Source organism: Colletotrichum siamense, assembly GCF_013390195.1.
Source record: "Colletotrichum siamense strain Cg363 chromosome Unknown KSG_Cg363_contig01, whole genome shotgun sequence".
NCBI lineage: Eukaryota > Fungi > Ascomycota > Sordariomycetes > Glomerellales > Glomerellaceae > Colletotrichum > Colletotrichum siamense.
Genome location: NW_023501014.1, coordinates 5,901,862 through 5,918,025, shown reverse-complemented (window position 1 = coordinate 5,918,025; position 16,164 = coordinate 5,901,862). Strand labels below are relative to the sequence as shown.

The window sequence follows — 16,164 nt, the reverse complement described above, 5'->3', positions numbered from 1 at the left end:
TGGAGAGCTGGGGCAATGCCTTGGTATCTGCCAACCTGAATGGCTGCATAACTATGCTCGTATATGTCCTCATATCTCACCCAGCGTAAGCAGAGCATCCTTCCTTGTACTGGGTGGAAACTCTAACGGTAGCAGCTCTGGATATCCCTGCTCTTCTGCTCTGAGTAACTGCTCAAACAGACCTTTGACTTCCATTGCCAACTTGCCATCTCGGGCTTCTAATTTCTCCAGGTCCGCTACAGCAACCTTTTTCTCCTCCGCCGTGAGAGGTCTTTCCCTTTCCCTTCTCAATGCTTCCGCAACCTTGCCACTAAGCTTACCTATATCAGTCTTGTCATCAGAGAAAGCAACCATGTTTCCCCGCCTCACAACCAGCACCCGGTCAACGTAGCCCACCTCATCAATCCACTCCGCAACACTCATCAGTCCAGCGTATGAATCATCATGAATCTTGACCGGCGTGAGCCTGATGGGCAGATTGCCGCTCCCGGCCTCCGGCAATCTCTCATAGAACCGGTGCAGGATCCCCAACCGACTCAGCGCTGCGGGGACAGCCATCACGACGACTTCGACGCGGTACCCCGCCTCCCCAAACATCCTCGCCAGGTCGCGAAAGTCGTCTGGGTGCCGACACGCGCTCTCCAGGAGCACGTCCAGCTTGCGGGAGATGGCCTCCGCAGCGGCCATAGCGAGCCATTTGCGCGCGTCTGGGCCGGTGGCGGGCGATGCGTGTGCGGGGTTCGGAGAGGAGATGAGAGTCAGGTAGGACGGATGGTGGGCCTTGTAGACGTCTGCAATGAAGTGCGCCGGGGGGTTGATGCGGTTCATGGCGGAGAGGACGGCCGGGGCGGTGCGGGTTTTGCCAGCGCCGGTTTGGCCGACGATGAGCACCGCTAAGGGCCGGGTTCGGGTGTGGTGCGGGGTTAGTGTGACGGGCAGGTCGGCGGGGAGGATCTGTGTCTGGAAGATTTCTTTGGAGACGGGCTCGGGGAGGATGTGGTGGGATAGATCTGGCGGAGGCGGCATCTTGGCGGTAGGGGCAGTTGATGATGTGACCTTTGATGTTGTGTCACTGGCTTGTGTAACCAGGGCTGGCTGGATGTCTGCGGGGTGTCCTCGGGGTTGAGATTACTGATTGATGGGGTGGCTGTTGGTCTGATAATGTACACAATTTGCGGGACTGGTTTAGGTATGTTGACAGAAGTTCTAGAACAGCCTTCGATGGATGTAACTGAGTCTAGCTTCTAAAATTGGAAGGTGGTTGAGATGACAGCTCAGACGGCGGGCTGAGAGCTCCCCCACGCGATCTCGGCCCCACTGATGAAGTCATCGACGAACTGGCGGCAACATAGCTCCGCTCCGTCGGCAACTCAACTTTAACGTCACCTCAAGACGCTGAGATATTCTATCGTTCGTGCCAACGCCCTCTTTTTTCAATTAAATTCACAAGTGGAAGTTTGTTGGACAGAAAATCCCACATGTTTGTTCACCCAGTCTCTGACCCGAGAGTCTGGTAGACCCTGGACCGGGGCCGAGATCGGCAGCTCCAGGCCCCTGTAGGTCGGGCGATTGGTCTTGCTGGCTAATCTCTACCTACCTAGTGATAAGGGTCTTTTTTCTCAGTCTTGATGGGACTACTTGATGTTCTTTTTGTGCTTATTAGCACTTTTATTATTTTGTAGATGCATGTTCAATGTACCTTCGATAAAAAAGGTAGATCGGCGGATTGAATTTCAGTCGTGTAAGTCCGGCCTTGGCATTCTGATCCTGAACTTTAACGACGCTGGAATTGTGAAAACACAGTGAAGTCTTCCTTTTTTTTGGATTACATGCTTTAATCATCCCTTCTTTAAATTCTTCTAACGTTATCCAAAGACGGCAAGTGAAAATTATCGTTTGGCGTTCAACATGAGGAAGTCAGTGCCACAACCGATCAGCTTCGCTGACCTCCGACGCTCAATTCCGACGACTTCCCCTCCTCTCACCAATGTGGATCAATACAATCATATCTCCATCGCTCAACTCCATGATCATTTCCACGGAAGCCAATTGCGCAATCGCTGATTCGGATTGTACCATGCCCATGCTGGGGCCGTGGAACAGCGGCGAGGGACATGATTTCCGTTAATCGCGTGCAGCCAAGAGCTGGCCTGGGTATATCTTCGGCACAACCCAGCGCGGTTCGTTAATTTGGGATTCTCTCAAGCATCTCACTTTGTTATTCTGGTTTTCATTGACTGGTCTGCCGTCACTATGGAGGAAGAGAAGAAGACCGACACCGTCGTCTACGACCCGTCCAACCACAGCCCATCCGAGGGCGAGTCGTGGACTCAAGATGAAGAAAAGGCCGTCGTCAGAAAGTCAGTCCTTGTCAACTCTTGACAGCGATGCCGAACCACTGACATCAGCTCAACCAAAGACTCGACTGGTATCTCATGCCCCTCCTCGTCGTCGGCTTCTACGTCCTCCAACTCGATCGGACCAACATCAGCAACGCCCTCACCGACACCCTGACGCAAGACCTCGGCATCACCAACAACCAAGTCAATATTGGCAACCAGCTGATGCTGGCCGGTATTGTGATTGCGGAAATCCCCTCCAACCTGATTCTGCAGAGAGTCGGCGCCCCGGTCTGGCTCACGCTACAGGTCGCCATCTGGGGCACGATCGCTCTAATGCAAGCTTGGTGCATAAACGTTCAATCCTTCTATGCAACAAGAACGCTCCTGGGACTGTTTGAGGGAGGATTCATCCCCGGAGTTCAGTACATGCTGGCTTTGTTCTACAAGAGAGACGAGCTGGCGCTGAGAACATCAATATTCTACTTTGGCAACTATTCGGCCGCCGCGACTGGTTCCTTGATCGCCGCAGGAATCCTGCAAATGGGCGGCAAGGGAGGGCTCGCCGGATGGCAGTGGCTCTTTGTCAGTAAGTCGAACCCCTTAAAGCCATCCTCGTTCTCACATCCAGATCTGACAACGGCTCCAGTCGAGGGCACATTTACCCTCCTCATCTTCTTCGGCTACGTCCTCCTCCTCCCCCGCAGCCCAAAGCACACGCGCCCGATCCATGGCCGCTTCGACCTCTTCACCGATCGCGAGCGCACCATCCTTAGCACCCGCATCATTCTCGGCGACGAGTCCAAGGGCGCGGACAAGGCCGAAATCACCCTGAAGAGTCTCCGCGAAGCCTTCGTCGACCTGCGCCTGTGGCTGCACATGTTCCTCAACATCCTCAGTCTCACCCCCAAGGGCGGCCTCGCCATCTACGGGCCCACGATCATCAAGAACCTCGGCTTTTCCAAGACCAACGCCAACCTGCTCAACGCCGTCGGCAACGTGCTCGTCATCATTCTGTCCTACACGCTGTCCGTCGCGTCAGACAAGACACGGCTGCGTGGGCCTTGGTGCATCATGGCTTTCGTCTGGTCCATTGCCTTCTCCGGCGCGCTGTGCGGGCTGCCTGTCGGGGCGAACAGGTGGGTGCAGTATGCGCTCTTCACGCTGCTCACTGGGGGCAACGCCCTTTCGCAGGCGATCAACGATGCTTGGCTGAACATCAACTCAACCAAGCCCAGCAATCGCAGCGTTGGACTGGCGATGGCGGTGATGGGGAGCAATCTCGGTGGCCTCGCCGGGCAGCAGCTTTTCCAAGAGTCCGACGCTCCGAGGTATCCCAAGGCTTTTCTCGCGATTCTTTTGCTGTACGGCGCTTCGATCCCCAACACTTTGGCGTTGATGTACACATACTGGAGGGCCAACCGCAAGATCCAGACCAGCTCAGATGAGAACAATGGCGTTGTAGGCGAGAAGCGCTTTGATCTATGACCATCTTTGTACAGACTGCTTTCATAGGTATAAAACCGGGGCACACAGATAATGACTCGAATTCTTTCCGATGTTTTGCGGAATACCCATCGAGTCTTTGTCGAGTCCGTCGAACCCCTGAAATAATGGTTTAACATAAAGAACACAACAGCGTTGATCAAGCCAACCGCTAAGAATGTTCATAGTTCATTATTGTTGAGTATTGATTGTCAAGAGAATTGTCTCCATTGTCAACGCAAGCTGCCGCGATATTCATGTAATATAGATAGCCAGGAGTCCGTAGTTGCGACAATTTTACCAACAACTCAATCCAACCAGAAATCGATCATTAAGAAGACAAAACAGACCGTACAACTAATCATGTGCCTCAACATTAAGTACTTCTGCGCCTCCTGCCGCCAGCCGATCTCAAACCAATCCGCCGACACCGGCGAAGCATGCCAGTTCTCCCTGACCCAAGACATCAGGTCCGCCAACTACGAAGCCAACCACGCGGGCCTCATCTTCCGCGAATCCCTCCCCCTCCCCCACGACCGAGCCCTGGCCATCGGCCACACTTGCCCGACGCCCGGCTGCGCCTACAACCCGACCACGCGCTTCACGACCGGCAATGACCCCGAGTACGGGCCCATCGCCCGCTGCCCCGGCTGCGACAACATCATCTCCGTCACCACGCACAACCTCTCCAACGCCATTATGGGCGGCCTGCAGCGCTTCATCGCGCACCGCGCCGACGCCCGCGTGCCCGTCCTCGCCCCATCGCTGTGGGCGGGCTACCACTGCGGCAGCGGCACCAACGGCTGCCTCTGGACCGCGGAACAAGGTTTGATCCAGGACAACCGTCTGAATGCGATCCGGCAGTTCATCAACAACAACCCCCAGGGCGCCGCAGCACCCGACCAGGTGCTCGGTCCTACACTCCGTTGCGTTGACAGCGTCCGCCCCCCCTTTTTGCCGAAATTACGCACGCATAATCCCTGTATATACATGAAAATTTGCCCAACGCCACGTAGATATTCGTAGTACGGCAATTGACCTATTCTGATGGCTTCAATTGATCTATTTCTATTGAATCTCATTATCTGAGGGCATCGTGATGCCTCCTAAACGCCGCCGCGCGGCTCGGCAGGCGGATGATGACCCTTCTGGGCATCGTCCGTCACCCATCGCCAACGGTACGCGGAAACAACGACGTATACAACAACTGGCACAGGACGCCGCCAGAGATCCTCCTCAACGCTCTGCCTCGCCGTCGATCAGGATCGTTACGCCCGCCGAGAGGGCTCGCCGGGCTGCCGCCGCCGAAGAGGCCGCCGAGGAGGCCGCCGAGGAGGTTATCGTCGCCGAGGCTGGACCCGAGACTAATGATTTGGTGGCGGCTGAGTCTACATCGCGAAGAAAGCGTGTACTTATAGCCCCTCCGTCATCACGAAGAGCTCCAAAAGCGTCCTCTCGCCAAAAAGCAACGACAACGCAGAGGAAGCGAAAGAAGGATCCGCCGCATACGATCCGGCTCCGAAGTACTCTGCCTTCGTCGATGCCACCGTTTCGACCAGACTCGACCCCAGTTAACCCAACCCCTCGTCAAACCACTCGATTTGCGGACGATACGCCTACGGCCCCTCGCCATAGCGCTGATGATACGTTTATGTCGTTCCACGATGTATTTGAAGAGGAGGACGATATGGGTAACGAGGAACCAACTCTGCTACAAATCCAGGTTACCCGTGGCCCAGCGCTCAAGGGTAACGGTTTACCTGTTCTCGATCTAACCATCGAGAGCATCGCGTATAACAGATTCAGTATTGCTCCTGTATTAGATGCGAATAGTAGAGACTGGGAGGCAGACAGCGGCGCCCAACTTGAGGCAGAAGTGGCTCACTCGTATATTGTGAAGAAGGCCAATATCGCTGTTGTCGTTGCTTGGAGGAAGCCCACCAACGCATCTAAACCAACACCAATCTTCACTCGGGTCTATCCGTCTACTGGAGGGGTCACTTGGCCAAGTATTCCATGGGTTGATATTGTCCCCTCTCTTGAACAAGCTGAAGAGAGGGGTGAAGTCCACCTCACCGTCAAGTGGCAATACAGCGCCGTACCAATCTCTGGTGGTATAGTGACTGGCGTACGAACGCCTCGAAAAGGTGGCCGAGCAGGCGTTTCAGCCGGCATGCAAGAGGCGATCGATCGTGAGGCTAACGATCCTGCAAACGTCGAGCGTCGGAAGGAGGGTATGCACAGACAACTTCTCCGTACGCACATCTGCCCAGAGTACCAGAGATGTAAGAATAGTTCGGGCGACGAGAAGTTCAACTGGTGCTATATACTAGGCCAGAAGCACTACAAGATCAAATCTCACCATATAGAGAAGTGGGCGAAGGCTATTATGACTGGACAGGCTGGCGTTGACAATATGGAACCACCTAAAGAACTGCTTGGTGAGATTCTTCACGACCAGTTTATAGAGGATCAGAAACGCCAGGGCAAGAGAAGTAAGAATATCGTGGAGGTTGATGATAACCAGGAGACGACAGTGATGACGGAAGAGAAGGCTGAAAATGCCGCACTTCCATCATCAGGGTCAAGATCTGGCCTAACCAACGCCAACAGCAACGCCATCGTCAATATATACGGCAACGCGGGGGCGCCAGATCGTCATCTTCAATATCCTAACCCATACGTACAGCTGCCGCCGCCGGCGCCGCCGCCGCCGGCATATTGGCCATATGCGAACATCTCACAGTATTCGTTGCCAACTCTTCCGCCATTGAACCTTCCAAGCACTCGTCAACCAAGTATCGCACTCCCGATTCGTTCGTCCTCGCCAGTGGTACCGGATTCGCCTCGAAAAGCTCTAGATCAAGTGGCCAGCTTCATCAAGTGGTTTATATCCGTCCGCGGCAAGCGATATAACGTCGACGAAGGGTTCAGAAAGAAGCTACAGAAACTGCGATCAGTAGACAGTAGCTTGCGGGCAATTCGCAAGTTACCAGATATTTGGTTTACTGAACAGGGTTTTACTCAAGATCTTACCGAAGATGTCAGGAACTCGATCAAATCCTTCATAGACAACAGCGCCTACTACGGAGGGCAGTCTGACGCCCTCTCCGACGTGGTATCTCACTCTGAACTTCATTCAAACCATCGAGAGTCAGAAGGAGATGTTTATACAAGAATATACGCTGGATTGCCAGGAGGGACGGCGGCGGCGCCAGTTGAAAACTCTGCGGCGCTAGTTTCAGGCGAGTTGGGGTCATCCCGACATATCGACGCCCTAGTGCCACGTCAATCCATCGAGCAAGAGATCCGTGGTACGCCAGTTGAAGTTGGTCGACGTGGTGAGTGTATATAGAGCTGTTTACTGTCGAATATGGCTAACTTTGTAGGCGTTTCGGAACTCTTTGGTTTCGTTTCGTCACCACTGCTGTCAGCGTCGCAGATGCTGCCCACGCAGTTACAGATCGAACAAGACGAAATCGAGCAAGGCGATGAGGACAATCAGATTGAAATCTCGAGTGATACGTCGTCAACAGAGACGTATTACTCGGAGGAGGATAACGAAGAAGAGTGATACAGCAAGAGTGGTGTGAAGTTTGACTGTATGCGCGATTTTTTTGCATGACGTGTTCAACCACGGAAAAGTCTACCCATAGCCGTAGATTCAACACTGCCGCTCTATACGTATAAAAGCAATAGAATTACTGTTATTTTGGATCTGCAAACAATACACTTCGGTCCATCCCGATACTGGTTAGGGGCAGTTGAAGTCTCTGACTATGGTTGAAGTCTCTGATCGTGATGACGTGTCATCATCACAAATCATCGTCACAAGCATCAACAACGCGTTTCAGCCGTTATACAGGCAAAATTGATATGTATACGTAGCTACCGACGAAAACAATGGACGACGGTATATTTTTTGTGTTCTGGTGCGCTTGTGGCTAACCTTTTGGCAATCTTGTTGGCTACAATCATGGATTTGATGATTGACCATCATATGACGACACGATTAAGATCTATTGCGCGCGAACGCACGATGAAAATTTGGATTGCTTGCTGATGTTCAATATTGGCAGCAAATCCTCCCTTTTATAGTTCGATATCGTCAAATATATGCTCTGTCCCATCAAAGTTGACGAACGAATGGCGGAAATGGCCCTCGATCTGGGGTAGACGATACCCAATCTCCATAGCGCAGTCACGTAGATATTCCATGAAATCCCGAGTGTCATTCTCATCGTTGTTCCACTTCGAATACGTCTTCCTGATGTATCGCTTTAGATCGCCGAAGTACTCTTCGATGGGGTTGAAGTCTGGTGAATACGGAGGCAGAAACTCGAGATGGACACCTGATACCCGGCATAAACCCTCGATTTCAGGTATACGATGGCAGGAGAGGTTATCCATAACGATGACAGAGTTTGGCTCTGGAAAACGCCCACATTTCGGGATAAGGCACTCCTGTAGCCAACGAAAGAACCCATCGCCGTCAGTCGTACCATAATACGTAGTCAAGTGTAGGATACCGCTCAACGTGAGGGCTGGCAGGATCTGTACGCGAGAGTTCTGAAACCGATCAATCTCTGCAGTTCGAAACGCAGCAAGCCCTTTCGGCGCCCATCCAGTCCTCCGTATCCCAGTATCCTTATTGACGCCGGATTCGTCGACGAATACCAGCTGGTCGGGGCGATATCGTCGTATACGGTACAAGTACTCGTATCGTAGTTCGTCACTTCGCTGAGCAGCAATAATCTTGGACTTCTTGTTCGTCCAGCCAGCTGAGTTTAACTGTCGACTGATTGCAGAACGACTGATCTGGATCTCGAAGGCTTCAAATAGGAAATCTTGCATCTCTTCAAGAGATAGATCGCTGCGGTACTGCAGTAGTTCAAGAAGCTCTGTACGATGCCATATTTCCATCTTTTGTCGACTCTGGCGGCACCTCTTATATCTCTGCACTTCGCCAGTGATATTACGTCGTGATCTATGTCGTCGAATCGTTCGTTCGGTACAGCCAACGATACTTGCCAGCTCGTGGGTCTTTTGGTCTTCGAATGGCAGTATCATCGCGATCGTCGATAGCTGTAGATTCGATATTCTGGGCGCCATTGTATCGTCGTCGTCGCCCGGCGTCTTTCTCGATGTATCTGATATAATAAACCACGGACATGTACTGACCAGCGGCAAACTGTAAGTAACAGGGCACAATCTATACAGCAGTAGACTCTTGCTCAATATCGTGAACAAGCTGAGCTATCAGGAGAGTCATTAATCCTGTTGACTGCCAAAGCATTTGCTCTGAAGAACCGTATCAAGCCCCTTGGTATGCTTATATATTACTCAGAGCCATACAAACCGTATGCTGAGTAGATATATAAAGTCATACAGCAGGTCTCTTCTTCTGTTCCTCAGCAAATGTCATCTTGATCTCTCATGACGAAAATAGACCTTTTGTTGGTCGAATGGTATGGGGATGAGGTGACTAGCTGGGTTGGCAATGCCTCGATGGGTAGATTGACTGCTACGGAAGCATGAAATACACACCTTATGTCTCTATCGTGTAGTTATACGTTTGAATACTACTGGGACTATAGTGATTGACGGCAATTGAGGTGTTGGTGATGACTTTGACGCGTTTTGCGTGCGATGCAGAGAAATGCGCGTCACAGCGTAAAATTGGCTTTTTTTCATGTTTTTGCATAAGCGGGGAAAAAAAAGGGGGGCGGACGCTGTCAACGCAACGGAGTGTATGAGTTTCCTGCCGGGGGCTAGGCCGCAGAAGATGTGGGGCAGAGGCGAAGTTGCTACCGTCAAAGAGATGCTTGCTGCCGGAAAGGATTATGAGGAGATAGGAGCCAGATTGGGTAGGAGCGATAAGTCAGTTCAAGCCAAAGTAATCCGGATGGCCAAAAAAGAAAACTTGGGCGGGAAGAAGTGGGCAAAGCAGTTGCAGCAGCGAGCTAAGGATGAAGAAACGGAGGTGGAGGAGGGTAATGATGATGATGACGATGCTGATTATGAAGATGAAGATGAATGAAGGCAACGATTCGGCGTTTTGGTATAGAAATTGGAGGAAAACGCATTTGAAAACAGGCAATTATACATAGAACAACGCACTGTATTTCTTTTGTTCATTTTTCATGGTTAGAAGTACATCCCATGGTGAAATGTGATGAGCATTCAGATGACTACATACGATGTTGCTGACCATTCATCTTGCTAGTGGCATCTTCAACTAGTTAAAGACGAACCACGTCTTTCTATATGTAATGATTAAAAGGGGAAGACATTTCTAAGATCCAACCTTGAAGTCCGCAGTGCAGAAATGATCATCCTTGGTAGCATACCCAGCAGTCCAGTCACCAATGCCGTTGGAGACCTGCGCATAGCCCATTTTGCTCGGCCCGCAGTGCCCCTTGACATAAGACCAAGTCCCCTTGATGTCCGCCTTGCCTTTGTAGCCTTGGCTGTAAGGGCAGATGAAGGAGACGACGTTGCCTCGAACGCACTGTAATCTGGGTTAGTCTGTTGCCATTTCCGATCATGGACCCATCAAGAGATAGATCTGGATGCGAAACTATTGGGGGTACGGAAACTGGGAAACTTACGTATGACCAGGCATTCTTTTCCAAGTACACATTTTCCCCGCTGAAGCCGTTGATCAGGCAGGTGTTCGCATCGTCCGCTTCGCCAGTGCTGACGGACCCGGGACCGCAGTCCTCTCTGCGCTTCTCAAGAGGCGACCGCTCTCTGACCGAGGTCGTGACAACTTCATCCCAGGGCTTGAAAGTGGTCTTTGTGTTGCCGGAATCATCAGTGGACACCTGATAGAAACCGTCGGCGACTTCGCGGGCGTCTATGGCGCTCGGCAGGGCTGCCGCGGAGACTGCGGAGACACCGGCCAAGAGAGTAGCGAGGAGGTTGAAGGACTTCATGATGTAAAAGCAGTAATGAGATGGAGTGGAAGAAGATTCTTGGACTTTGGGTTCTGAAATGTTTGATGATCTGTGGAATTGAAGAGACGGGAAAAGAGGAGAAGAGGCCGACACTTTTATAATATCTTCAAGGTCGTGAAAATACAGTGTTGCTGATGATTCATGGTCGCATACATTTCAGCTCAGGGTGTTGTTGTGAGAAATGGATCATCTCGCCCATCGTCGATCATCGCGAGGCACAGTGCACTGCCTCATGGTTGATCTTGCCAAGCCGCGGTCACAATTGCATCCTGAAGGATTCAATGATCTACCGGCCGGCTTATTGAAAGAGGGCTGAGGTGATGTTGTAACTAAATCCTGGCGGCTTTTACTCACGTCTTGGCATACTCAAGGTATAAGCTTCGGGGCCAGTCTTGAGGGCCTTGTCTCACTGCCAAGGATCGTGAGATTCCGAGACCAGTGCCAAACTCACGAATATCATCTTTGGTCGACCTCAAGTCATATATCATAGTTCACGGTAGAAACTAGTGCTTATGCTCGATGCTTCGCAAATGACGCCGGGGACATATCGTCCAACCAGTGTTGCGACAAACCACCACAGCAGTAGTATCACATGACACTAATTGTGTGACCATATTGAAATCTTCCAACTATTTTTTCTAAACATGCATTCATCTTCAATCGGGATATTCTTACCTGCATCGCTCCCGAGTTCCGATGTAACATGCTCGCTCAACCAAGCCGATGATCTGCAAGGCAGCAACAGAACAAGCTTTGAGACCCTAACAAGCGATCTGCGGTTGTCTTACTGCGACCCCCTGTGCACGCAGGCAGCAACTTTCAAGCAAATTCTCCACGGTAAATCAAAAAGCCTACACATCATGACCTTGAGAAAGTTGGGGAATGTTACCGAATTGATCCTGGTCTTGAAGCAAGGGGCCTAGTTGAAGCTGCTCTATGTCTTCGCCCCCAATGCAACACTTCATTAGCTGAGCTGTTGAGCTACTCTGTAGAGCATTCAGCTTTGTTTGGATCTGGCCAAGTTGATCATCATTGTTGCTGTAAATAGACCCGCGTTACTGCCGTCGCAATCCGATGCCTGGGAGGATTTTGGTAAGAAAATGACGACAGTACTTGGTGCTTGTACGGCATGGTATCCTCACACTCAGGCTGGCATCGCGATGATAGCGCAATAGCTGCATCTCCTAGTAAAGGCATGCATTCTAGATCAACATGAAATATTGTGAGATATTCTTGGGGCTAAAAATGACGTGCAGTATAATTCAGAGAGTGTTTTGGCTTAACCTAGAGGGATATCAAGCCCTCCTCAAGTTGAAGCCATCACATCCTCTTCTGCGGTGTTGTTTGGCACTCATGTTATCGGTTTCTTTGTAAACTTGGGTTCTTAGTGTCGATACAGGGGCCGGAAAACCAAATGGGAATACCGAGCATGTCAAAGCCGATCATGTCAACGACCAGCTTTGAACAATGGAGGCTGATGTAGGATAAGGACCCATTGGCCTGGGGGTTCATTATTAATGTTCTCTCTTTGTTTGCTTAAACGAAAATGGAATGATTCGTCGGTCATCAAAACACATAGGATCTGACTTACAACCTGTATTTGAACATAGCTGCCGGGGCCTGATGGCAACTCCGTCGGCAGAGTCAACATCCTATCTTCCTCGCAACCTTTTAAGAGTTTTGAGAAACCCTTCCGGCTGATTCAACACGTGCGACTCTAATACAAACCGAGTTTGTCCCATATACTAACCAACGTCATGAAACCCTCTCAACCTGACAACAGCGACGAAGCCCAGCACACATCCAAGCCACGACGACCACCGCCCATCCGTCCCAAACTGCAGTACCTCAACGGCCTCCCCCTCCTCTCCCCATCAAGTCCCTCCTCTCGCGCACCCCTACCGCCCGTATTCTACCGTGAGTGCACGCCGGGCAAGTGCCTGCAGTGCGCCCTCGCCAGCGCCCGGTGTGAGTTCTTCACCTCCGAGCAGAAGCTCAAATCGTCCGGGCCGTGCGGCCGCTGCAGGCGCGTCGGGGGCGTGTGCCTGGTGCGGCGGCTGCTCGAGAGTGCGGACTGGGGCCGGGACGAGATCTCGGGGGCGCAGGCGGGCGATTGGATTGCGGCGGAGACGGGAGGCGTCGGAGACGCGGATGCGGTGAGGTTGGCTGGCGAGTTGTTGGCGGAGGGGAGGCGCGGGAGGAGGAGGGATATTTGCGGGGTGGCTGTCGGAGAGGTGGATTTGAAGGGGTGGGCGTTGCCGAAGCCCTGTGAGGTTGAGGATGAAGTGGAGGAAGAGGAGGTATACTGGAAGAGACTTCTGCCGAAGAGGTTGAATGTAAAGAGAGAAAATCTTGAGGATGAGGTGTTCGAGACATGCTAGTAGTGTGCCCTCATCCAAATACCGAAGATTACCCTGCCGTTGAACACTGGCCTGTCTCCTGGTTGACGTCTCATGAAAAACGACTTTGCTGTTCTCAACTCTAAACTCAAGATTGTTGGTGTTTCGGTGTTGCCACAAGCAACATCTCTTGCCTCTCAGCAAAAGCGACTTTTTACAGCGCTGTCGATGTCTTGATTACCTTGGGCTGGCAGCAAGCCACCGGATCAAGGAATAAGAAGCCGGCAAAAGCCACTCAACCTCATCCAGCAGGAGACGGCTGCGCAAACCCCCAAGACAGCGCCTCGATCGCGGTAAACGGCAGATCCGTATCCTCCGAAGCCGCCGCAAACAACGAGTCAAAGATGGAATGCTCCTGCTCGTCACCGGCACTCGCCTGCTGCTGCTGAACCAAAGACGGCTGCTGCTGCTGCTGCACCTGGTCGCCGCCGTCCTTGCCCAGGACCGAGTTGACCAGACTCTCAAACACGTCCCGGTACGCCTGGCCCTGCGGATACCGCTCGACCATGGCCCAGATGATGGACGAGCAGTCATTGACCGTATCCACCAAATTCGGCACATTCATCTCCTCCTCCTCCCCCTGCTGCTGCTGCGGGAGAGTCGCCGCCACGCGGATGCAGTACACCAGCGCCACGCCCGCCTTGAACAGACTATGGATACACCGCCAGTAAAACCGCAGCTCGCGCGACCGGAACGACTTCTTGTAGCACGCCACGCTCTCCGTCGCATGCCGCGCCAGCGCCCCCACGTCCGCCGCGCTCAGGTCCGGGAAGTGCTGCGACGGGTAGTACACGTTCACGAACGCGTTGTGGAAGAAGCCGCCAAAGATCTGCTGCGGCATCAGCTGGCTGCTGCCGCCCGCGCAGTCCAGCGGGGGCACAGAGGCGAACCACTCGCGCAGCCGGGCGGTGATGCTCGCGCGCCAGGCGGGCTTGTCCAGTGGAGCGCCGGCGGGCTGCCGCTGCCGCAGCGTCGCGTAGATCTCGGACTCGAAGCGGCGCGCCTTGATCAGGTGCAACGCCTGCGCCCGCTGCGGGTTGCCGAGAGGCTCCGGGGGCAGCGGGGTCTCGATGGCCTCGTCCGGGATCGAGAAGGGCCGACCTAATATGACGCAGAGGTTGCGCTCGAAGGTGTACGTCGCCCAGAACACCCAGCGCCGCTCCTCGACCAGGGCCGGGTCCAGAGCGACGGCGGCGGCGGCAGAAGCGCCGTGTTGTCGTTGCTGCCGTTCGTTGTGGAGGCCCAGCTCGACGGCGAGGCGGGTCGCGAGGCCGAGGAAGTGCCACGCGGCGGTGAGGTTCGGGCTGAAGCAGCAGTACTGCACGATGAGGAGCAGGTCGACGAGGTGGTCGAGGTCGCCGGTGCAGACGGCGGCCGGGTCCTGGGAGAGCATGTGCATCGCGGCGGCGAAGTACACGTGGGACCTCTCCACGGGCACCGACGGGTCCGTTCTGTTGATGAGGAGGATCGCCGTGGCGAAGATCATGGACGCCCTGAACTTCGCCTTTGAGAGCGAGCGACTGCCACCGGGCGGTAGGTTATGCGCAGCAGCGTCGTACAGGGGCTCCATCATTGCGGCCAGATGCTCCTTTGACGGGAGGATGGGGGAGAAGAAGTCGCAGTGCTCAAAGTACGTGTCTATAAGCCGGCTGGCGGCCTCGCCCCGCGGAATGTCTATCCGCGTCTCGTACGGCAGATCCTCGAAGAGGGTGCGGTGGTCTGACCTAAGCCCGGGCCGCGAGACTTTGGTGATGGGGCCCGACAGCAGAGAGTTGAGCAGCGAGAGGCCATTGTGGTTTGCTATTGCACTGGAGAAGTGGTCTGCCCGGAGTGAGTCGAGGACAATCTGACCGACGAGGTCCTCGTCCGCCTGGCTATTGTGGCCTTGCGAAGAGGGCGAGTTGGACACGCCATGAGTGACGACCGCCGAGAAGTCTACAGAGGTTGGCGTATCATGGCTCTGGTCCCGGAGACCGTGTGACATCAACTGCGTTTCCAGCTGGGCGATGCGATCCTCCAAGCTCTTGATGTAGCTGATGTGCCGGTCTAGTTAGTTACGTGGCAACGGAATGGTGTTTCCGGAGGTGTGCGCCGGAAGGGAAGAAGGGCCGACCTTCTGGGCGCCACTCGGCCGTCAATGTCGGTGCCCACACACTCCACGCCGGCGCGCTCGCAATTGGAGCACGCCGGGATGTTCTGGTCGCACCGCTGCTTGCGAGACTTGCACCGATGACAGGCCGTTACGTTGCTCCGCCGAACGTTGGACCTCCGCTGCCCAACCGGCATCTTGAGGCTTTGATACCCTTTGACTCTTCGACCTGGAATTTGTCTACAGGTGGCACAACACGGAAGCTAAAGAGCTGCAAATGGGTATCAGTGAAACATCTTGTAAGACATGAACTTGTCTGCGTTATCCGGGGCGCATGAGGTCGGCTTTGGGGTGATGAGATCCACTTTCGCTCACCTCCGACGCCGGCAGGCGTTCCGACGTACCTGGGATCCCTGTTTTGCGGGGTCTAGGCATAGCGCAATCCTACCTTGGTCAATGAACTGATGTTTTGGTGTTAGTCTACTTTCTTTGGATGATGGTCAAGATAGTGACACTCACCTGCCAGACGCGACAATACACATGAGTTTACACAAGATTCATCACGGAGCAAGAGCATGTGGCTAAAATGTTATCTCATTTTTGACACAACTAGAAAGGAAAGCAGATCCAGTGTCTGCGAGCAAAACCTCAAAGGGTATGCAACATTCATCCGTTAGTGTCCAACGTACCGCCTCTCAGCAGGACGGCCGTAACCCTGCCATCATCCTTCCGTGGCCATCCTGGTGTGACGAGAAGAACACAATGAAAGCCAAGCTGCTATGCCGGTTCAAGGTACTGTGTTTTCCCTTCCCTGCCCTCGTGCGGACGCCAAAAAAAGAACTGCCGTGATTGTTCCGTGGCTGCGGAAGAAACACTCGCAGTTTGCAGATTCC

General features: G+C 53.3%; 6 protein-coding genes across 6 annotated transcripts; 3 read left to right on the top strand and 3 right to left on the bottom strand.

Annotated features, from left to right (window-relative positions):
- Positions 1-69: 69 nt before the first annotated feature.
- On the bottom strand, positions 70-1,026 carry ZTOX (Toxin zeta; the record flags this gene model as incomplete). Its single annotated transcript, XM_036633338.1, has 1 exon — positions 70-1,026. One exon carries the CDS (start codon positions 1,024-1,026, stop codon positions 70-72), a length of 957 nt encoding a protein of 318 aa, XP_036501937.1.
- Positions 1,027-2,253: 1,227 nt separating this feature from the next.
- Positions 2,254-3,827, top strand: CGCS363_v001488 (putative transporter; the record flags this gene model as incomplete). The annotated part of the gene is made up of 3 exons (XM_036633337.1): positions 2,254-2,360; positions 2,420-2,928; positions 2,989-3,827. 3 exons carry the CDS (start codon positions 2,254-2,256, stop codon positions 3,825-3,827), a joined length of 1,455 nt encoding a protein of 484 aa, XP_036501938.1.
- A 360-nt stretch (positions 3,828-4,187) lies between these two features.
- CGCS363_v001487 (uncharacterized protein) lies at positions 4,188-4,850 on the top strand (the record flags this gene model as incomplete). Its single annotated transcript, XM_036633336.1, has 1 exon — positions 4,188-4,850. One exon carries the CDS (start codon positions 4,188-4,190, stop codon positions 4,848-4,850), a length of 663 nt encoding a protein of 220 aa, XP_036501941.1.
- Positions 4,851-7,916: 3,066 nt separating this feature from the next.
- On the bottom strand, positions 7,917-8,747 carry CGCS363_v001486 (uncharacterized protein; the record flags this gene model as incomplete). Its single annotated transcript, XM_036633335.1, has 1 exon — positions 7,917-8,747. The coding sequence occupies one exon, from the start codon at positions 8,745-8,747 to the stop codon at positions 7,917-7,919; it is 831 nt and encodes a 276-aa protein (XP_036501942.1).
- A 1,372-nt stretch (positions 8,748-10,119) lies between these two features.
- On the bottom strand, positions 10,120-10,762 carry CGCS363_v001485 (uncharacterized protein; the record flags this gene model as incomplete). Its single annotated transcript, XM_036633334.1, has 2 exons — positions 10,120-10,335; positions 10,436-10,762. 2 exons carry the CDS (start codon positions 10,760-10,762, stop codon positions 10,120-10,122), a joined length of 543 nt encoding a protein of 180 aa, XP_036501939.1.
- A 1,778-nt stretch (positions 10,763-12,540) lies between these two features.
- On the top strand, positions 12,541-13,164 carry CGCS363_v001484 (uncharacterized protein; the record flags this gene model as incomplete). Its single annotated transcript, XM_036633333.1, has 1 exon — positions 12,541-13,164. The coding sequence occupies one exon, from the start codon at positions 12,541-12,543 to the stop codon at positions 13,162-13,164; it is 624 nt and encodes a 207-aa protein (XP_036501940.1).
- Positions 13,165-16,164: the final 3,000 nt, after the last annotated feature.